At 37.7% G+C, this 23,595-nt stretch overlaps 1 protein-coding gene and 1 pseudogene across 1 annotated transcript in view; one reads left to right on the forward strand and one right to left on the reverse strand.

Annotated features, from left to right (window-relative positions):
• The window catches only part of ANXA10 (annexin A10), a 118,421-nt gene that overhangs the window by 30,963 nt on the left and 63,863 nt on the right, over positions 1-23,595 (reverse strand). Inside the window, exon 3 of the mRNA XM_042936678.1 lies at positions 20,452-20,546. Within this exon, the coding sequence (XP_042792612.1) occupies positions 20,452-20,546 (95 nt within the window). The remainder of the gene's footprint in view (positions 1-20,451; positions 20,547-23,595) is intronic.
• On the forward strand, positions 821-1,171 carry LOC122216933 (annotated as a pseudogene).

Below are 23,595 nucleotides of genomic sequence, written 5' to 3' on the forward strand. Positions count from 1 at the left end.
CATGATTTGGACAGCGAGAGAGTGAGTGTGGGAGAGGGACTGAGGGACAGAGAGATTCTTTCTTTCTTTCTTTCTTTCTTTCTTTCTTTCTTTCTTTCTTTCTTTCTTTCTTTGATAGGTGGGAGGAGGAAGTGTGGATCCTGATGGAGGGGCGGGGCCAGGATGCGCTGGGATTTGCTGAGTGTCAGGGGTGGCTGGGAGAATGGCAGAGAGAGGCCTGCGGCGCTATGGCCATACCACTCTTCCCAGAGAGAGAGCCCCATCCCGGGAGCTCAGAGTTCTAAAAGAGCCAAGAGCCAATAGGAGATTCCTGAGAGGATAAACACCTGGTGCCCCAGGTGTGGCAGATGCTCTTCCCAGACTTGTCCGGTAGGGAGTCTTACTAATGCCACCTATCAAGCAGGTATGTGCATATATGCATATGCTGTTGGTTCTGTTTCTCTCCAGAACCCTGACTAATCCACATTCAGGAAGGTAAGTCAGTCAGTAAAAGAAAAATGCAGAGCCTGCGGGGGAAATCCTTGTACCTGTATATCGGTGTTTTCCTATGGGGCGTGAATAAGTCAATCTGTAGAGACTGAAAGATCCACTTGAGGAGAAGATGGGTATTAAACTAGACTTTATAGCACAGAATTACGTGATAACTGGATCTTGGCTCCTGTGGGAACTCAGGAACCATGGAAGCTTTTGGTGACCAAGGAACTCTAAACCTGTGTCCCATTAATGCAACAAATAATTATGGCTTCTTAAAATGAAGATTTTTTTTTTCTCAATGTGCATCATCAAGAGATACAAATCTTGATTAAAATATTAGCTATTTTATCCTTTCCGGCGGTGACGACCTGCCCACGAGAACATGCCCCTCGCGAAGGACCTCCTGCACCCGTCCCCGGAAGAGGAGAAGAAAGCACAAGAAGAAGCGCCTGGTGCAGAGCTCCAACTCCTACTTCATGGACGCGAAGTGCCCAGGGTGCTACAAAATCACCACCGTGTTCAGCCACACGCAGACGGTGGTGCTATGTGTGGACCGCTCCACCGTCCTGTGCCAGCCGAAGGAGGAAAAGCAAGGCTCATAGAAGGATGCTCCTTCAGATTGAAGCAGCACTAAATGCACCCTGAGTCAACATGAGTGGGGAACTATCCCAATAAACAGATTTTGGATTAAAAAAAACTAGCTATCTAAACTTTAATTTCAACCCCTTACAAATTTAAAATGTAGTATATTTTATATAAAGAGGCCTGTGCCCTTAAAATTATTTCCATAAATAATTTCCCATCATTTTGTTATTTTAAAAATCTAGGATACAATACTTCTTTTCTTAATGGTCTCTTCCAGATTAAAAAAAAAAAAACTTTTAAAAAAGGAATCAAATATTCATGTAGGGGATCTATGAGAGTCTGCAACAGATCGAATAACTTTTTTTATTTAAAAATTACTAAGTAATTTTAATCACTCTTCCTCTTCCTCACCTTCAAGTCAAGTCTACCTTGCACAAGTGTTTTAAGGGTGAAGTCAAGTAGGAGTGGGACTAGGGTCTGGACAAGCTACATTCAAACTTCAACTTTGCCCTTAAGATCATGCTTTCTGTCCTAGACATGGAAATAGAGAGTTTAACTCCCTGACTATACTGTCCTGGCCAGGCTTTCTTTGCTTTCTCAATCCTCTGCCTGTTCACCCTCTCCCATGCCCACCTGTAGCTCCTTCCCAGTAATCAAGTCCTGGCTAGTTGGACTAGCACATGATTGAGATGTTTCCTTCAATGTGGCTTGTGATGTACCTCTTCAAGAATTTGTTCTCTCATTACAACACAATTAACTTCAAAACTAACAATAAAAATGTATCTAGAGAATCTGAAATATTTGGAAATTAAAAAATATACTTCGACACGATGTAAGGATCAAATAATACATCACAAGGAAGTTAGAAAATACTTTCAATTTGTTGAAGGTGAAAATGCACATGTTATAATTTGTGGAATGCAGCTAAGATAGTGTTTGACAGTAAATTTCTAGCTTTAAATATTTACATTAGAAGAAAAACATATGAAATGAATGATCCAAGATTCCACATCAAAAAAACAAAAACTAGAAAGGGTAAATTAAATTCAGAATAAGAACAAAGAAAATAATAACAGGATCAGAACCCAATAAAACAAAAAATTGCTAAATACTAGAAACTGTTAATAAAATCAAAATCTGATTCTCTAAAAAGATCAGTAATGCTAATAAAATTTTAATTGGGTTGATTAAGAAAAGAGAGGGGTGCCTGGATAGCTCAGTTGATTAAGTGTTTGACTTTGTCTCAGGTCATGATCTCACGGTTCTTGAGTTCGAGCCCCATGTTGGGCTCTGTGCTGACAGCTCAGAGTCTGGAGCCTGCTTTGCCTTCTGTGTCTCCTCTCTCGCTGCCCCTCCCCTGCTCATGCTCTGTCTCTCTCTCTTTCTCACACACATACACACAAAAATAAACATTAAAACTTTTTTTAAAAAGAGAAAAAAGAAAATACAAAATATCAATATTGGGAATGTAAGAGTGGCTTGTTTTTGTTTTTTTTTTAAACTTTTTTTAACGTTTATTTATTTTTGAGACAGAGAGAGAGAGCATGAACAGGGGAGGGTCAGAGAAAGAGGGAGACACAGAATCTGAAACAGGCTCCAGGCTCTGAGCTGTCAGCACAGAGCCCGACGCAGGGCTTGAACTCACGGACCGCGAGATCATGACCTGAGCCAAAGTCGGACACTTAACCGACTGAGCCACCCAGGCGCCCCTGTAAGAGTGGCTTGTACAAATACTACAGACAAAGGAAAAAAAGAGAAATATTATGAACAATTTAATAACATTAAATTGTATTAATTAATTTATTTGTCTTCGGGAATAGTAATTAGTGATTCATCACTTACATACAACATCCGTGCTCATCCTAACATCCTCCTTAATGTCCCTTGTTCATTTAGTCGATCCCTCCATCCAACACCCCTCCAGTAACCCTCAGGTTATTCTCTGTATTTAAGAGTCTCTTATGGTTCATCTACCTTTCTGTTTTTATCTTATTTTTGCTTCTCTTCTCCTATGTTCATCTGTTTGGCTTCTTAAATTCCACATAAGAATGAAATCATGTGATATCTGTCTTTCTCTGACTTATTTCGCTTAGCATAATATACTCTAGTTCCATCCATGTTGTTGCAAATGGCAGGATTTCATTCTTTTTGATTGCTGAGTAATATTCCATTGTATATATATACCACATCTTCTTTTTCCACTCATCAGTCGATGGACATTTGAATGCCACTAAATTTTAAAACTAGTTGAAATGTGCCAATTTCTTGAAATATACAAATTATCAAAGAAAACTCAAGCAGAACTTTGTACTCAATCTGAATTTCTTTATATTAATTAAAGAAATTAAGTTCATAATTAATCCCACCTTGCCAATCTTTAGGCCCCGGTGCAATCACTAATAAAATCCATCAGACATTTAAGGTAGAAATCAAATCAACTCTACACAAAATCTTGTAGCAATAATAGATGAAAGATGACTTCTCAATTTATTTTATGTGGCCAGTATTGCTCTAATCCTGAAATCCAAAAACTTCACATGCAAAGAAAATTGCATGTTGATATCCCTTATGAACACAGATGCAAAAAAAAATGTGGTATATCCAAATTTTATAAATTAAATCCATCAGTATGTATAATATGTCAAAGGAATGATATGTAATGACCAAGTAGGATTTGTCCAAGGAATGCAAGCTCAGTTTACACTTGAAAATCAATAAATACAATTCCTCATTTTAGCAGTATAAGGAGAAAAGCTGCATGATGGTATCAATGGGTGTAGCAAAGGCATTTGAAAAAGGTTAACACATAAACATAAGAGAAACTCTTAGGGAAGAATGAATAGAGGGGATTTTAAATTGATAGAGGGCATTTACGAAAATGAGATGATGCCTAGTAATGAAAAATGAATGCTCATATCCTAGGACTGAGAACAAGGCAAAGATACCTGCTCTTACTACGTGTATGTTATGCAAGAGGTATATACCTAAAAAGAAAAGCTAAAACTCTAATGCTTGTAGGAGAAAGCATAGGAACAAATCTTTGAGTCGGTGTAGCAAGGAATTCTTGGACAGTACATAAAAGTAACAACCCATAAATGAAAACAAAACAAAACAAAACAAAACATGATAAATTTGACTTTGTAGAAATAAAAACTTCAATTCTTCTAAGAAGATCACAGGTGTCACTCACATATTTGACAAAAGACTTGTGCCCAGCAGGTATAAAAATTTCTTAAAACTCAATAATAAGAAGACAATCTGATAAAAATACTCACAAGGGATTTGGACTGATACTTAACCAGAAAAAATAAACAATTGGGGAATAAACCCATAAAATGATGCTTAACATTAGTCATTAGACTAATAGGAATTAAAGCCACAATGAGATAACACTACATGTTCTCTTCAGTGGCTAATATTACAAAGACTGATGATATCAGGTATTAGCAAGGATGTGGATCATTTGGAACTATCATATTAATACTGGTAGGAGTATACCACTTTAGAACTCTTGTAATTTCTAATAAATATAAACTGCATGAAATCCACTCGAAGCATTAACAAATAAATTTAAAGTTTATGAGTTCAGAACATGAATGTTTATGGCAGCTTTATTCATGACAACCCCAATTGGAAATCACCCAAATGTCCTTCAACAGGTGAATGGATAAACAAATATTGGCATATACATATGTGGAATAATACTCAGCAATAAAAAGGAAATGAACCAAGAGTCTTACAACATCTATGGATGTTAAGAACTATGTGCTGAGAAAATGAATCTGGACACAAAAGAGCACATATTACATGATCCTACTTATAAAAGTTCTAGAAAGACAAAGTTAATCTACAAATACAAGAAAAGAGAAGAAATCAGAAGAGATCACAGCTGGTGCTGTGAGCAAGAAGTTAGCAGAAGATGGCCTGCAAAGCGGGGGAAACAAAATTTTGGGGTGTGAGACATGCTCTATATTTTGATAGTGCTTGTGGGGACGTGAGTGAGAACTCATCAAAGTGTACTGAAATGAGTATTTTATATAACTTGTGCCTCAATATTGTGGATTTTAAATTTTATCTTAACATGTTATTTTGGCATCTACAAAAAGAAGGTTTTCTAAAGCTCCCATTTATTTAACTCTTTCAAATACATCCTCTAATCTATTTGTGTGTCATACTAGTTAATACCCAGTTTCAAATTGTCATCTTATTTAATAGTTTTTAGCATTGTTTTCCACACTAGAATTATACACCCATCATTAATGCTGGTGCCATAAAACAATGATTCTTTAACTGGGCTGGGGTTGGGGGCCATATGAGAATCCTAGGTGAGAGGAAGAGTTTGAAAAGCTCTTTGGATGAGTAATGTAACAACCTGCCTGAAGGTAGGATGCTTGTTCTTTTATTCCAACTGAACATTACTGAAATGGAGAAAAACAGGACATAATGCAGTTAACTCTAGCTCTCAACAAACATTGAACTGATTTGAAATCTCAATGTTTTAAAAGACACTTTGGATGTCAGTTATTCCAATATGCCTTCTAGTTCAGAGAGAAAAGGTCCTAAGAATGGAGATTTAAACAGAGGAGTGTGGTGATTGTATTAACCACTAAGATTTAATGTTTACTCTCTGTCAGACAGGATTCTGAGTATTAGAATAATTGTAATAACTCACTGCAACAACCCTATGAAATAGGAAGTATAAACATCCCATGATATAGGTGAGAAAATCACGGCACATAGAGCTTAAGTAGCAAGTTTCACGTAGCTAAACAAGTGATGGAGCCAGGATTTGATATCAGCCATTCTGGCCTTCTTGTCTCCTTTTCCATGTTATGTAGGCCATAGAAGGCCACTAGTGATATATCAGCAAGGTGATGAACATATCATATAGGTGGTAAATGTAGTATTTATGAACTTTTAAATGTAGTGGCAGTGCATTGAAGGTTTAAATGCAAACGGGTCAATGTAATATACTTTTATTGTGAGAAGATATTGGTACTTGGCAGTTGATGGAAAGGTAGAAACATTAGCATTATCTCTTTTATGAGCCTTTCTATAACTCTAAGTGAAGCTGATTATTTCTTTGCCAAAACTTCTCTAGCTTTTCATTTATTATACCAGATTTTCATGACTATATTATATGCATTCATTTCTCGCCAAAGTCTGTCAGGACATGGACTTTCACATAAATTTTACTAAATTCATTTATCTATCTCTATATCTATCTATCTATCTCACAGTACTGAGTATATGATGTTCAGAGTATATGGTATATATAATTTATAAACGAATATATAAACAAGTGCAAGAATAAATGAATGAATGCTCATTCATTTAGAGAAGACCCTATCCTACTGATTATTTGTAAAGGATAAAGTCAATGTTCAAGCTGATAATCACTTGGGTATTGCAGGCAAGTACTTTATTTAATCTTTAGTTACATTTCTTTGATCACCATCCTTCCCAAATATTTATAACAACATCTTCGGTTACTTTACATATTATGCCATCCTATGGTAATACTGAACCCAGATGTACGCATTCCACTGCAAACTGAGATTAGTAGGGCCACTAGATGGCGCTGGCATATCTTTGTTGCGTAACTCAGGTGTGCATACAAGCGAGCACGTGCGTGACATGGCTATCGAAACGGATTGTATAAAAGATGTCAATGAAATTATATAATTTCAGTGAAAGAAACAGTATCAGACATCATATAATGCCATTAGAGTCTACCAGCTCTGGAGGTAAAGTATTTAGGTTTGAATCCTGGCTGTGGAAAGTAGCCGCTGTGAGATTGCAAGTAGGTTACTTAACGTCATTGTGTCTGCTTCCCTATATGTAAAGTGAAAATAACAGCATCTACTCACGGGTAGATCCAAGTATAAAAATATTTAACTCAAGTGAAATCCTTAAATTTTTTTCTGGCACGTATTAGGTACTGAAAAAAATGTCTTTTCTTCAAAAATTATTAAATAATTTGCTGTGGATCAAAATGGCTAATACCAGACTGTCTCCCACTCTTTCCTCTTCCTTTCTTTCTGTCTCTCTCTTTCCACATCAGATTTTATCTGTTATATTGTATTTCCCACAACTTTTAATAATATCCAATTGTCAGTAAATTCTATTGTCTCGAAATGGAGGATTTCTTACCACCCCTCACTGCTACAGACCTCATCCAGACCACAATCCCCACTGCCCTGTGTTAATGTAATAACCTCCAAATGAGTTTCCCTTCTGTCTTTGCCCCTGACAGTCTCCCCTCAACACACAGGACAGTGTGATCCTGTAAAAATACAAATCAGATCAGTCACTCCTCTGCTGGAAATGCCCTTTCCCACTCTATACTCCAGGATAAACTACAACTGCTTTTGTGTAGTTGATCTCAGATTAATAACAGATCTATTTCCGCCTCAGGGCCTTTGCTTTTGCCCTTCACTCTTCCTTGAATGTTCTTTCATGTGGCTCACCCTTCCCTGACTTCTTAATGAAGCTTGCCTTTGTCACACTGTTTTAAATTAAACCTGGTTTCCCCAGCACTTGCTATATTTCTTACCAGGCTTTAGTTTGTTTTTTTTTGTTTTTTTTTTTTTTTTCCCATAGCACTGTTACTTTCTAACATGACACATTTTACTACCTTTTTTTTTTTTAATCTGTCTCACCCAGGTAGAATATAAGCTCCATTATGGCAGGGCTTTTGGTCTTTTTTATTCATGGCTACTTCACCAGCCCCTAAGAATGTGCCTGCTACAGACTAAGAACTTACACAAATTGTTATAAAATGGATAAATGAATGAGGACCACTTATAATTCAAGAATTATTTGTTTGGAGTCATTCTTGGCCATTCAAAGATGAACAAGCCAAAGTCCCTCTCCTCAAGCAGTTTTATTTAGTGGAGGGGCAGAAACACAGAAATTACAATTACTTTGCTATGCAAAATGTGCTAAGTGCTATCGTAGTAGAAATTGTATGATATCATCAGGACATCTGGAAGGAGAGATTACTTTCCGTGGGGAAAATAAATATTGAATAATATGTTTAAATAGTTAAACTTTGCGTGTTCAAAGAGGAGCCTTCAAATAGGTGCTCTAATTAAAGCCTTAAATTCTGGCTTGGAGTTATATAAATAACTTTGTGGATGCAACCTTTGGAGTGTTACTTTCCTCAGCCTGACTGCCTCTGCTTTCGTGTTTGCCAAAGATTTGCCCTAAAGGGACTCTGTGGGAATCACAGCTTGGCCTTGCATTAAGCTAATGACTACTTGCTTTTCAAATTGAGCTGTTCTGTGCTACTGATGAAACCGTAGATTACCCATGGTGCAGCTCTTCTGACCACTCCATTTAAACTAGAAGTGAAATGGCAGTTTCCTCTTCCTTGTTCTTCACGCCTTTACATAATTATGTGTAATCAGGGGCAAGAAGTAGACAGATGACTAACATTTTGCTTGTCTGAATATGCTCAGGGGAACATTTTTATATGCTTTTAACTTATATGCCTTTTACTCTTATCGTAAAAAAGGATACTTGCTCTTTAAACACTCAGTGATGTAAGCCTATATAAAGTGTGCCCAATATTCAATTCTACCTACCCCAATATTCATTGTGTAAATATTCACATGGTTTTATATTATATTATAAAAACATTTATGCAAGCTGCATCATCCTAATAGTAAGTGAATATTCTTTTATAGATGTTTTCATAGTTACTTAATGATTCAATTTTCATTGGAAATTTGAGCTAATTTTTATCTGTTAATGATGATAATGCTTTGGTCTTCTGGAGAAACATAGTATATTAAAGCTAAAACCCTCCCCTCTAAATACCACAATAAAAAAATAACACACACTGTTTTAAGTATGCTTGATTTCAGAATAAAGAAACCCCTGGGTGTAAAATCCAGGGGATAAAATGAAAACCAGAGGATAAGCAAATCAGCTGACCCTTGGAGATGATTTTGCAGGTGACTTGGGAGAATAGAGATTGTTTTTGAGAACTATTTGTTTTGGATTTCAGTGCTCAGTGTGGAACATTATATGAGGACAGGAGAGCATTTATGGGGCCAGTGTAATACAAGGAACTAAGTAAGTCTGAAACCTCTATGAGGTTGGGAACCTCAAAGGATTATACCTTCAGTTAAACTATGAACTAGGAAAAAAAAAACAGCACTCAACATTGGAAGATGAGCAGAAAGCTCACCTTTCATTGTCTGGGTTAAGAAGAAGGATATTTTCCTTGAGAATCCAAAATAATAGAGCTGTGTCTCCCTTGGGCATGACTTCTAAATTTATTCTACTGTACCCGATGGGCTGAGAACTCCATGAAGAGAAATCATCATGAAAGTTGATCCAGGGCTGGTGATTCTCCTGGGACGCCAGGAAGAAGCAAATGCCAGACAAATCTAGAGAGATTCTCTGACTCTTCAGGGGGGAGAAAAAAAAAAAACCTCACTGCAAAAGATGAGCATCACTTTAAAAGTTCTCACAACAAAAATATCTGGTATGTACTTAGAAGCAATTTTCCAGGAGGACAGACAGTGGACTCTACAAATGGCAGAATTAAAACCCTGTCAATTTGAGACGATTGATAACAATCAGAAAGAACACTATGAAAAAAAATCACACTAAAAAATGGCAAATAAAATTCTAGAAATGAAAAGCTTTTAGAATTTAAAAACACAATATATATGAGGAGTATCTAATAAACAACTGACTTGGAATTAATGAATTGGAAAAATCTAAAAAATTCCACAGAGACAGGCAATAAGTAGATGATATGAATACAAAGTTAAGAGACTTGGAAGACTGAATGGCAAGAACAAGCTTTTGTTTAATAGGATTTATAGCAGGAGAGAATGTGGACAATACCAGGGAGACACTACTTAAAATATCATATAATATGTGACTCTTCAGTTATTTAGATAAAACCTATTTACTAATACCGTGAAACTGCAAAATATTAGGATTTTTTAAAAATTGTTAAAGCAAACAGAGAATTAAAGGTAATCTATAAAGGAAAACTCTTAATGAGAGAATGGATTTCTCAAAAGTTATCAGTGAAGGCTAGGAAAAAATTTAAAATTATATCTACAAAGACCAAAGAAAAAGTGACTAGCATTCAGCCTAGAATTCTATAGCTATCTAAGTTAATATTCAACCATGAAGAAAAAAATAAATAAAGCTCTTCCTAAGGAAAAGAACTGAAATAATTTAATAATTATTTATGATTTTAGAAAAAAAAAAACTGCTAAAAAGTGTCCTTTGGAAAAATGACATTGAGGCCAGAAACATGGAGTTAGGTACTAATACCTAAAAAAATGAAAAATGAAAAAAGAAATAAAAAATTGTGAATATAACTGAAGAAGCATTAACTCGTCAAAAGCATAATGATGATTAATTTGGGGGAGTATAAAGCAAGGTGGAATAAAAATACTCAACAATAATTCCCTGAAAAATTCCCCTAGCTCTTATGTTAATGACAGGCAAAGACTTAAGAGTTGTTACCATGAAGAATCCATTCTTCATGTACTGCAGAATCCATTTCAAAGATGGACTCATTAAAAACCATTTCAAAGATTAGCCAACTCCAAACCAGTCAAAAGGACCAAGTTCTGTGCCTGCGGCCAGAAAGAAATGTGGCTCTGGCTACTGAGTCCAGAGCGCACAAAGTTGAAACATGGTTTCAGCAGTGATGAATTCCCCACCTGATGTAAAGCTTGTGTAGGCCAAAAACATTGAAGTTCCTTTGATCAAGGTGGACACAGGTGACATACCGAAAATGAACACCTCACTTATTGTTGCAGATCTTTATCCCCTCATGTGCCTTGTCTTTCCTTCCCTTCTACCGTAGCTTCTGTTACTTTCAGGAGAGTAATAATTAGGAGTGGGACCAAGGTCTTCCTGTCCCACTGTGGACTAAAGGGTTCATGACTGTCTGAGTATGTTGGGGGACTTTGGGGAATGGAAGGACTGGACTGAACTTTTTTTGAGTTTGTTGGCTATAGCTGCCAAGGTAACCATTCTATGTGGACCCATTGGTTGAATTTGGGTCTCCTCCAAATTCAGTTGATGGGTGTGGGCAAGGTTTGCAGTGGAAAAAGGGAAACTAAAACAACTTATTATTGAGGTCCTTTGGGCTAATGTCACTGTACCGTAATCTATTGTTGAATATGGCTGGAATTTATGTTTATTTGTTTCTCTTGGGAATGCTGATAAGTACCAAAGAGAATGCTCTTGATAAGAAATGAGCCACATATAGTGCTCTACCTATAGCAAATATGGGGAAGGTCTTATAACCCCAATAATTCCTATCTGCTACACAACTCTGTGACAGATGGTCTGCCGATGGGAACCTCTGGCAAGAAAAGGCAGCATCCCAGAGGTGCCTCTTGGCATTTTAAACTTGTCACCTTCTTCATACAACTTCTGGGTATCACTTTTAGAAAGCAGCAGTTGTTGCTTGCTGACTTGCTACTGGATTCTTGTAGAAATTGAATGCCTGATGTATGGAGGCTTGTGACTTTTGTGCCTGATAGTCTCATTTTGATGGGTCAACTGGGACTCAATGACTAGCAAAGTGGGAAGAAATCAGCAAGTCTCATCGAACGGAAATGGCATACTGAAGAAAACAGCCCGCCTGGCTCCAGGAGCATCATGAGTTTACATGAAAAAATGGCAGCTATTCCTTTGGGGAAACTTTAACCCTACTCTGCTGCTTGAAACAAGATGCTGAATCAATGCGGACTTCAATCAGTTGCCCTAAGTGTCCTGACCTGGTTTATTGATGGTTCAGCAATAGCTGTGCAGAACCAAAAATGGACAATTTGTGTTCCATGGGCAGAAATCAAGAAGATTTTTTTCATAGTTCTGACCAGTATCATTTGTGATAAACATTTTATATTTTTACTCACTCTTGGGCTGTTAGGCCTATCTCTTTGGTTTAACACTTGGGAAAGTACAGATCCCACATGAAAAAGCCTCAAAGGTTTCTTTGTGGCTGTAGTCTGTCAAAATAAACTGTGGTTGCTGGTAGGAACTTTTGTGTCACTTGCATAGATTTGCACACTAAGGGCTTTTTCCTTGATGAGACCAACTAGAATCCAGCTACTAATCAAGCCTGTGTTGCCCAGATTATGCTGTTCCTACCTGGATCCATCATCATACTGGATATGACAATACATATACCATCTAAAGCAGGCATGTAGTATTTTGTGTATCTGACACCAAAGTTACCATTGCTTGCCACTGTTGTGAGTCTAGTCAAACTTGATTTGCCTTATTCATTGTGAAGGAAACTATCATTCACAGGGCTTGGCTGATGTATTTCTTCTGACTTGGTCCCCTCTTGAGGTTATTAGAAGTCCTTTTATCTATTGTCACTTTTTCAAGTGATAGCGCTGCTGTCCCTGTTCAATCAGCTGACTCTGGACACAGTTATGGTCCTTGAAACTAATCTGTGTCATGTGTTTGACTTTCCAGACTACCTGGTCTAACCATGGTATAGTTTTTATTACAAAAGCCACTCAACAGTAGACTGATAATCAAGGTATTTGATGGATCTTCCATAGTCTCCACCATCCATAGGCTTCTGGTATTGGTGATAACTGATTGATTCAATGAGATTTCTGAGTCTGTTTTCCTTACCTCTTTCTGATGTACATAGTTTAGTAAGGCAGTTGGTCACTGAATACAGTTTTCCCTCCTGAATAATAATCATAATGAAATGGGGGGAGAGGGTTATTGGGATGTTATGATATCATGATCTATCTATCTATCTATCTATCTATCATCTATCATCTATCTTACGTCCCCCATTCCTGGCACAGAGCTCCTAAAACATTGTAATTTCCTGATTGGAGTGAGAGGAGCATCTTTTGTTATTCATAGTAACCCCTTTTCAACCACAATTGAGTTTATGCTAATGAGATGATCTTAGAAGAATGGGGCTAGTTGCCAGAGGAACCAACCATGTGATTATTGGGTTGTAACCCTCAGCCCTACTCCTGATCTCTAGGGACTAGAGAAGGTCTGGAGACTGATTTATTCAACAATGATCAATGAATGATTCGATCAATCGTGCTTGTATAAAGAAGGCTCCATAAGAACTCTAACTAAAGAGGTTTGAGGTGCTTTCAGGTTGACAACCACATCAAGGTGCTGGGAAAGTGACATGCCCAAGGAGGGCATGGAAATTCTGCATCCTTTCCATGTACTTTGCCCTATATATCTCTTCCATTTTGCCATTCCTGAGTTGTGTCCTTTGAAATAAACCAGTAATCATGAGCACAGCACTTTCCTGAGTTCTGTGAGCCATTCTAGCAAATCATCAAACTTGAGGAGGGGCTGTGGGAACTTACACTTTACAGCCAGTCAGTCAGAGTATAGATGACAATCTAGGACTTATGGTTGGCATCTGAGGTGGGGGATAATTTTGTGAGACAGTCCTTGCCCTGTAGGGTGTGTGGTAACCCTGGGTAGTTAGTATTAGAATTGTTTAGTTCGAGGAAAAGAATCCACACATTTGGTGTCAGAAGTGAAGTGTTGAATTGCGTAGAAAGAAACAGGAGTTTTCCTATAATTACGCAGATAAATTTTGAAAATTTGGGATTCTACCCTGACCGTTCTCTGGGCATGATGATTTTTTTCCTCTTAACATTGTCAACCTCAAGGTGTGCTGGTTGGTCTATACTGTGGGTGGTAGCCTAAGCAAAAGTGGGTGAAGAATTTCAAAGAATTCTAGCTCAGCCACCAGAATATCTCTGGACTCTTTAGAGCCTTGGATCATAAGGATAAGTTGAGAACACTGCTTGTGTGACATAGTGTGTTTTTTAAAGTTTTATAAAAATGCCTTTGTCCCTCCCGCACCTGACCCTCCCAAAAGAAAGTTTGGGATGTGAGTTGGAAATAATAATAAAAATGCTGAAGTTACAACTACAAGAAAAGTGACAATTTTGGTTTTTTTTTTAATTTTTAATGTTTATATTTGAGAGAGAGAGAGAGAGCGAGCATGAGCGGGGAGGGCCAGAAAGAGACTGAGACAGAATCTGAAGGAGGCTCCAGGCTCTGAGCTGTCAGCACAGAGCCCAATGCCAGGCCTGAACCCATGAGCTGAGAGATCATGACCTGAGCTGAAGTGGGACCTTAACCAACTGAGCCACCCAGCCACCCCAAGAAAAGTGACATTTTTCTAATGGTGGAGCAAGAACAACAACCTTGCATCTGGGGAGGGACTACCTAATCACACCACTTTGTCTTTACACGGTATTGAAGACAGCCCCAACTCACTGGCCAAGATTGTTATGGATGATGGACTTGCTCTAAACTTCCTTCTTGTGGGCAAAGGTGAAGTCTGTGCCATTGCTAATACATCCTGCTGTATCTAAGTAAAAATTTCAAACCAAGTGGAAAAGTCATTACTAAAACTTAAGAAAAATCCGCTCAGCTTTTTAAGATAAGTCCTGATGATTTATGGAATTGGTTGAGTTCATTGTGTTCAAACCCCCATGGCGGCATTGTTGGAATCAATACTGCCAATTGACCTCCCCTTGTTGCTTGAAATCCTTTGATAATTAAATGTTGTATGAGACAAATTGATGGATTTAGTCTCAGCCTTTGTTAGTCAGAATAATAGGAGTGGTTTAGGGATTGGTGTGTTCATAGAAAAGAAAGTCAATAGTGAAGATGGCATAGAAATCAGGGGTGAGGTTGGGAGACAATTTTCTGTAGGCCTCGTGTTTCTAAATGTTATGCAGAGTGAGGCACTGACAGCCCTTTGTTCTAGACTAACTTTCCAAGGATGTTTATACAGTGAATAGCATCATGAGAGATATAGTGTTTCCCTTATGAGCAATGGGCAGCCATGCATTCTGCCCATTAAAACTGATTGAAGTTTCTAATCTCATGGCTTCTCTTCTGCAGTGCAACTCACTGCATATGCAAGCATTATCTGGTCATCTTTGCTTAGACCTTTGGGATTAAAGCTCAGGGAACTGTTGCAAAAATTCTGACACTCTGGCGACTGCTATTACTCTGAGTGATAAACTGTATTTTGTCTTTGATCCAGGAGTCTCCAGTATCTGTGTTAACTTGGTTGGTTAGCTTGCTATCTTGTAGGTTAAAGTCTCATACCTTTCACAGTTTTGGACACAAGATTGTACAATATAGTGTGAAATTAATCCACATATTCGGAGAAAATGTTTTTAGTCTACATACACAAAAAATAACTAATGTCCAAATTATGTAAATAGCTACAAATCAATAAATGGCAAGCTACTGAAAGAAAAATACAGAGAATATAGAATTAACTTAAAAGGAGAAGAAACCAGGATGTAAAGAAACATGAAAAGATGCTCAACATTATATATTATCAAGGAAAAATGCAAGTTAAAACCATGGAGAGATCCCATTTACATCCATAAAATTGGCCCAAACTTCTTAAGTTTTATGAAGATTTGAGGGAAATGGGAGCCATTATATATTTATTGCAGGTGAGAGTGCAAATTTACAGAACTGTTTTAGAGAGTGTTTTGAAGCCTAATTAGGCCTGGATTTAGCAGTATCTAATTTTCTTTCTCCTTTCTTCTTACTTCCCGCCCTCCTTCCCTCCTTTCTTCTCTTCTTCCCTCCCTTCCTGGCAGAGATTGCATGCTATTTTCAAGAGAAATAATTGTTCAGGCTGTAACAAGCATATACAGAGGTTTTTCTAAACTGACAAAATTTTTACTGATTCTATAGAAAAGCTTCTTGAAATTATAAATTATTTTCCTGGTAGTTAAGTTTCATCAAAAGGGCTGTATGTAACTCATTATATATTTGAAAGTTAAAGTAGTTATACTATTTCAAATTACTTAATTCATGCTTATAAAATTGGTCTGTGATAAATTATGTAATGAATTTAATAGCCTTTTGAGGCTAAAACTACATCCACCCCCTCACTTCTACAGTAAAAGTGAGGATAGAGGAAAAGATACCATACTTATACTGGCACGAGTGACATGATAATTCTACCTCTGAAGTAGCTAAGGTAATTTTCTAGCTGGCTACTTCCTAGGTATGTTGACAATTCAAGATCAATATTTTTTACCATGAACCTGAGACCTAATAGGAAAAAAAATTGTTATGAGAACAAGATGGATTTGAAGAGTGAACTTGAACTCTTCATACATTCACATCTCTGTGTTGAGTATCAACTGCATTAGTCTACTCAGGCTTACCATAGACTAGGTGGCTTAAACAATAGAAATTTATTTTCTCACAGTCTGGAAGTCCCAGATCAAGGTACCAGCAGGGCTGGTTTCTAGAGAGGCATCTTTTTTTTTTTTGTTTTTTGTTTTTTTGGCTTACAGGTGGCTGCCTTCCTGTTATATCCTTGCATGGCCTTTCCTCTGTGCGTGCACTCCTGGTATCTCTTCCTCTTCTTATAAGAACACCAGTCCTACAGGATTAGGTCCCCACCATGATCACCTCATTTAACCTTGATCATCTCTTTAAAGGCCCTGTCTTCAAGCACAGCCACTTTGGGGGGTAGGGCTTCAACATTTAAACTTTGAGGGGATGCACTTGAGTCTGTAACACCAGCTATGTACCTGCCACTGTAGTGAACAAAACAAAGATGCCTCTCCTTGTGGGGCCTGAGCTAGGGAGAGGTGGAGTACAATAAATAATAATTATAGTATGTTAATAAATTATGTAGCTTGTTAGAGGGCAGTAACTGTTATAGAAAAAAGCAGAGAAGGTGAAAGGGATCCGGAGTGCTGGCATAGGCTTTGGGGTAGGTGACAGTTTTTTTCTTAATCTTTTAAAAAATGTTTATTTACTTTTGAGAGAGAGAGAGAGAGCGCGCGCGCGCACATGAGTGGGGGAGGGGCAGAGAGAGAGAGAGGCAGAAACACAGAATCTGAAGCAGGCTCCAGGTTCTGAGCTGTCACCACAGAGCCCCAAGGCAGGAGCTCAAACTCACAAACTGCAAGATCTGAGCCCAAGTCCTCCACCTAACCAACTGAGCCACCCAGGCGCCCCAGGGGAGGTGACAGTTTTAAACAGGGCAATCAGATTAGGCCCTTTTGAGTAGCTGACATTGAGCAAAGCCTTGAAGAACATCAGGCAGTCAGCAATATAGACATCTCCTCTTGTTAAATCTGGTGTTCATTCAGTTGAGAACAAGAGGCACTTAGTGAGAAGCTTTGAAAGACATGATTCAGAGTCAGAATACCTTGGTTTAAGTTCTAACTTTGTGTGATTCAGGGCAAGTTAGCCTCTGCACTAAATTACATAACCAACACCACACTTTTAAGGAATTCCAGATGCCAGGACATTCCAGAGCTGATCATCCCTGTTTCAGATGAAAACTGAAAGAACAAATTACTTCAGTGATGCATTGGAACCCTATTCGGGGATCACTGTCTAATTGCTAAACTTATCAGGTATGCGTAGTTTATCTGCTAAGCCCCAGAGGCCTTTCATTGCTCCCTTGGTTTCACTACACTGGCTGTAGCATAGTACTTGCTTTGGTGTGGAAGATCAAGAATGACCTCATTAATTATATTGATAAATATGTCAATCAGAGGCATTCCAAAAGGCTTTTCATTTGACTGTAGGGATTAGTGTGGCTTGGGCAAGGAAAAGTTGTTGATGAAATTCAGCTGTTCTTCACTAATGTAAAATATCAAGAATTTATGGGCCATGCCTAGAATTGCACTTTGCTCAGCAGCTAGGAAAATAATTCTGTGAAATCTTGATTATCCATACCAATAAAAAATAAAAATATCAAAGACTAACATACAGGAAATCTTGCCACAGAAAGGGAAAGGTAGCAAAAAGAGACACCTTGGCCAAATGGAAGAAGTAATTCTCAAAGGGAGCAGCAGAGGAGATCAGGAAGCCCTAACTGAAGATCAGGCCAATTGACCTGGGAGCAGCTAGAGCAGGGAATGAGGGAAAAGAGAAATTTAGGCAATCTATGACTATTCATTAAGTATAAAGTGGATAATACAGGGATGTCCCCTCTTCTTTTTTAAACAAAGTGTAAATAGGCAGAATATAATTCCTTAGATTCCCTTATTCTATAAATGAAATGCACCTTCTTTGTTAGACCCTGGACTAAGCTCTGGAGAGTAGTAGCAAATAACCTAGTCCCTGATTTTCTAGAGGATTACAGTCTAGTCATCAAGACATGACAGTAAACCCACACGACCCAGCGAGACAAGGCCCCATTATGTACAGGGAACTCTGGGGCCCTGGAAGGCAGCACCTAGCCCGGGGCAGAGGGTGAGTGAGACAGGTGGGGAAGATTTATTGGAGCAGCCAAAACTAGGCCTTCACACTGTCATTCAACAAAGATAATTCAGCAATCTCGGCATGATAGACAGACATTTGTGCTCAACTCAAGGGATGGATGAAATGCATTCCAACTTTAGAAGATTTGGACTCTGGTAAAGGGAAACACGTACAGACAAGTTCACTAGCGTGTCATTAGGTACCGAGGGGGAAGTTATATAAAGAATGCGATAGCAGCACAAGTCTGTTCCACTGTGTTTGGGGTTACTGGTGTGAGGAAATGCCCAGTATCTGGGGAGATGAACAGGTGTGCAGCTTGGGGAGGGGGGGAGTCAGGCCACTGGAGTAGATGAAACACCCTGAACGAAGGTAAGGGAGCAGGCACAGATAAATTGTAGAAATATAAGTAGATCAGTTTGTCTGCATTTGATGGCGTGTGAAGAAGGGGGAGAGGGCTTAAAATAGAGAATAAAAAGCAAGGCTTTGTTGGCCCGGGGAAGGCCTTGGTTTATTCCGCGGACCTGTGGATATATATGTAAGGGAGAAACAAGATAAATATTCAGGAGCTAAAGCCAGAAAGCAGAAAACTAGAGTTGGAATCATTCTGGCTTCAGTATGGAGGATAGTTAGGAGTAGGAAGGCACGAGGGTAGCAGGTATCAGTTAGGAGTTTCACATTAGCCTGGGTGCCAAATGAATCAAGACTGTGTTAGTGAGGAAAAAGAGAAATACGAGAGGAAAACTAATTTTCAAGACATGGTAACTGATTGTATGACAAAGATATTTTGGAGGAAAGGGGCCTGCATGACTCCTTTTCATCCGTTGGTGCAATTGGGTGATTAGCCAAGCTTTTCCACGCGTTACGGATTATTCAGCAAAAGGTAGGGTTTAACAAACTTTACAACTGTTGAAAGTATAAATTGCTTAATAGATTTTACATTCCTTGAGTGGAACTACTACATTTCTTAATCGTTTTAATCTGTTCTAGTGTAATTTTGTAGAATGTGATGAAATAATGCTTCAACCTAAACTAATCTGATGTATAAAATGTATGTAAACCTTTGGGTTAAAAAAATACTGAAAAATGACCACTGTTCTAGCGGTACGCATATTAAAACAATATTAGATTTGCAATGCTACAACTTTTATGGTTTTTTGCATTCTCTTTCAAAAGAAAACGAGCACTGGTGTTACTGGAACATAAGCTAAGGTAGCAGTTTTACTTGGGGGGGGGGGGGTTGGGAAAAAGCATAACTGGTTTGCTTCCGTGGCATAATTCAACTAATTTCACTAGTAGTGGTAGCTTCTTCGATTATTAGTTTATTCTACAAGAGAGGGCTATCCTTTATTCCTGTATTATAGCTGTTCAAAGACTGAGGTTTAGAGATGGAGTGAATTTATAAGAGCTAACTCTATCGAGAAAGTTTTATGATAGTGTTTCATCAATAATGCTCAGTTGACAAAGTAATTGCTATTTCAGGCCCTTTTGGCCTGAAGAGTTTTTGTTCTGAATCTGTGGTTTAAATGCATAACAAAAGAAAGGAATCTTTAATGGTACTTGCTTTGAAATTAGAATGTGATTACTTTAAAGCACTAAGGATAGTTTTATTGCCTTAAACTATTTTTAACTGCCATTCTTTTTTAATGGTCTCTATAACTGCATGCTGTGAGAAGAAAAGCTAGTACAGAATTCACTTTGGTTGAGAGTTAGGTGAAGACCTGTGGGGAATTGCAGGAAAGATCTTATTTTTTTGACCTAGTGATCATTAGCCCTTTCCATGCCTTCCCTAAAGCTTGACACAGGGGTGTTTCCAGCGCAACATTTTTAGCCTAATTGGACCAACCAGCAGTGTAAGGCCACCAGAACTTTGATTTTATGAAGCTGAGTGAGTTTTGAGAAAGGACTGATGGAGTCAGTGTGAACATGCCTCACACATAGATACGTCTTTCTTACATTCCTTGAAACATATTAGAGGCATAGGAACTCTGTGTCTGACATACAGTGGAGTCTGAGATCTTTGTAATCTGCAAGACTGAAAAGAATAACAGTATCTGTTTTCTGAGAGTGTTGTCATTTCCCAGGAGTTTGTCCTAGAAATAGGTCAAGATGAAGAGACCCTACCCGGCCATACATGCTCTGATATGCCTCTGCAATCATCACCCTTTGTGCGTTACAACGTTGAGTTAGAATGTCGATCAGCATGTCTTTGTCACAGCCTGGAAAAGAATAATATTTGAAGGTTAGTAAAGTTGCTACTTTGTAGTTTGGAAGAACCCATTATCTAAGGATCAAAAACCATTGTGCGAGCATTTTCCCTGATGGTACTTTAAAGCAGTGAGCAATTTTAACTAAAATTGGAAATCACAGAGCAACACTTGATGAAGGCTTGGTTCTTCCTATCTCTCAATTTGGTGCTATTACTACAGACTTTCCTTTAAAAGGATCCAATTAAAAAATACAGAGGAATAAAAAATATGGTCTTTTCTTCAGCCATCTCTCCTACCCCACTGAAAAAGGCTTCCTTGACTTTAGGCTGATTGGTGTTTAAAGGAGTACATCTTTCTCATTTAAAAGGTCCTTCCTTGTGGAGAAAGAAATTATGAAAGTACAAGGGATGTGTACCCTTGTGAGGGACTGTGTGAACCTCTCATGGTTTGCACAGAATATGGTCTCTCTCTCCTGCAACCGAGGCTGTTTCTGGGCTGTATGAGGCCTCCATTTCCTTATACGCCAATTCATTATACTGATATAACACCCGAATGCACAACTAGTTTAGATAAATTTAGTTCTAATTACAGTCATAGCAGAGTGACCAAGAAGGCCTTAACATTTGCCTCAGCTTGACTAAAATTTAGACAGGTTTCTTTCTGACTATAAGCCCTTGCTTGATCTCCCCTTCTGAGAGCATTTACTTTGGAAAACTTGCAACTGTAATTTCGTTTTCCTTTGAGATATAAATCTTCTGTCAAATCACTTGCCAGTTTACAATCCAGAAATGTCTTTCCCAAAAACTTGGGAGCCATCCCTTTGAAATATAATCATCAAGAAAGATAAGAATTCCTATCTCCCAGTCTCCGTGGGAGGGTTAAGAACCTAACTTTCTTAAGTACTAGTTAGCAAACACAGATGGCCTAATCACATTGACAAACACCCCCGACTCCCAGGGTTCTCCAATACTTTTCAACTGGTTCACTGCCCTCCTACCACTCTGCTTAAAAACTCTTGCCATTTGTTTCAGAGGAACGGAGTTCAGTCTTTCTCCTCTGTTGGTAAAGTCTTGATTTCTGTTGCAATAGTCTTGAATAAAGTCTTCCTTGCCTGTTTAATTCTGTGTGGTACAACTTTTCTTTGACAAAAGGAGATATTTAATGGAGATGAGGAGAAAAATGAATTGAAAGGCTAGAATGTTAAGCAGATCATCTTTTGGGAAATTAAAGCCATTCTGGATGCCCTTAGGTTCTTAGGAAAGCTGAGTCAGGTGCTGAAATATCCAGTGAATGAGGGCTAGTGACTAGGATTTACATAGATAACTACGCCCAGTGAAACAAAAGGAAGAGGAGGATGTTTTATGCAGGTGAGAGAAATGATCTGAAGGTGTAAAATGGAAGGAGAGAGGCAAAGAATCAGCTCCAAAAACTGAAATTTATGGTTTGTCAGAGGCAGAGAGCATCATATTCCCCTGGGCTTAGCTGGTTAATGCGTTGGACTCAAAGGATGTTAAGTAGTTCTGTAGGAATCTGTTAACTTCATGATTGGAATTCCAAAACGAACAAATTTTTAATAATAAATAGAAGATTTTTAAATTATATCTATTGTCATTTTTACTATGATCACACTTATATAGTTATTATATTCTTCTGCTTTTTGTTGTTCCATTGAGATTATCTACAACCTACCTCTGACTGAATCTTCATTTTTCAAAGTGCTCATACCAATTCTTGCTCATTTATTTTTCCAGGATATTTCAGATTAACTTAATATGGACCTCAAAAATGTATTAAACATTTTTAATTAAAATAGCTAAATTTAGGAATCCATGTGGAAAGTTGTGTTTTTGTCACTGTATTTGCTAAGTTATTTCAGTGTTTTTCTTTTCTAAAAGACTTAGTAAAGGTTTGTAGAGTTTTTGAAAATGACAAGAAACTTTATTTTGTTAAAAATATTCATATTTGCGGGGCTCCTGGGTGATTCAGTCAGTTAAGCATCCGAGTTCATCTCAGGTCATGATCTCATGGTTCACGAGTTAGAGTCCTATGTCGGGTTCTGTGCTGACAGCTCAGAGCCTGAAGCCTCCTTCTGATTCTGTGTCTCCCTCTCTCTGCCCCTTCCCTGCTCACTGTCTCTTTCTCTCTCTCAAAAATAAGTAAACATTAAAAAAATTAAAAAAAAATCATGTTTGCATGTCCGTTGACATTTAAAGTTACATCATTTGTATTTTGTTTCTTAACACATAATTGCATAATTAAATAAATGATATTGAATTTTTGTAAACATAACATTGCCTTGTATTCAGAAAAATTATTGAACTCATAATTTTTAGTAACTTTTTAGTTGATTAGCTTAGAGTTTGAGATACAAATAATATACTCTGCACATAATAAGAATTTTGATTTCTTCTTTACAGTAACTGTAAGTTTTTCTTTCTTACCTTATTACATTATGACAAGGATTTCTAGATAATTCTTATTTTCTGGTTTAACAGAAAAGCATGGCATCATGAACCATAGCAGTTTTGTAAGCTTTTACAATATACAGTTGATTCTTGTTATTTGTGGTAGTTTTCTACATAGTTGTCATGAACACTGAATTAACAGATACTGAACTATTTCTCTGAGGGGAAATATACAGTTGTGTTTCTACAACCTCTGGTCACAACATTTTTGTCAACAGAAATGCCATTTACGTTACATATATTTGTTAGCCAATGTCCTGGTAAAACATGCCTGTCTCATCAGCATTGAAAGCCTTCATTTCCTCATGTATAAAATTTATATTTTTTGTATAAAATTTTTCTGTATAAAATTTAAGAGGTATTTTTAAAGAATATCTTAAGGAGGTATTCTTCTACAGCCTACTAATCTACAGAACTTGTTCAGCTGAAAGTTTAACAGTTTTATGCTCTATCACCTTTTGAAACATGCAAGCCATCTAGCACTTTCAGAAAAAAGCTGATAGTTACACTTTTTTATACTATTATTAGCTTGTCATCTCATGAACTCACAAATTTAACTGCTATTCCATAGCTTCATAACATAGAACAGATGT

The sequence above is a fragment of the Panthera leo genome, chromosome B1 (assembly GCF_018350215.1).
Source record: "Panthera leo isolate Ple1 chromosome B1, P.leo_Ple1_pat1.1, whole genome shotgun sequence".
NCBI lineage: Eukaryota > Metazoa > Chordata > Mammalia > Carnivora > Felidae > Panthera > Panthera leo.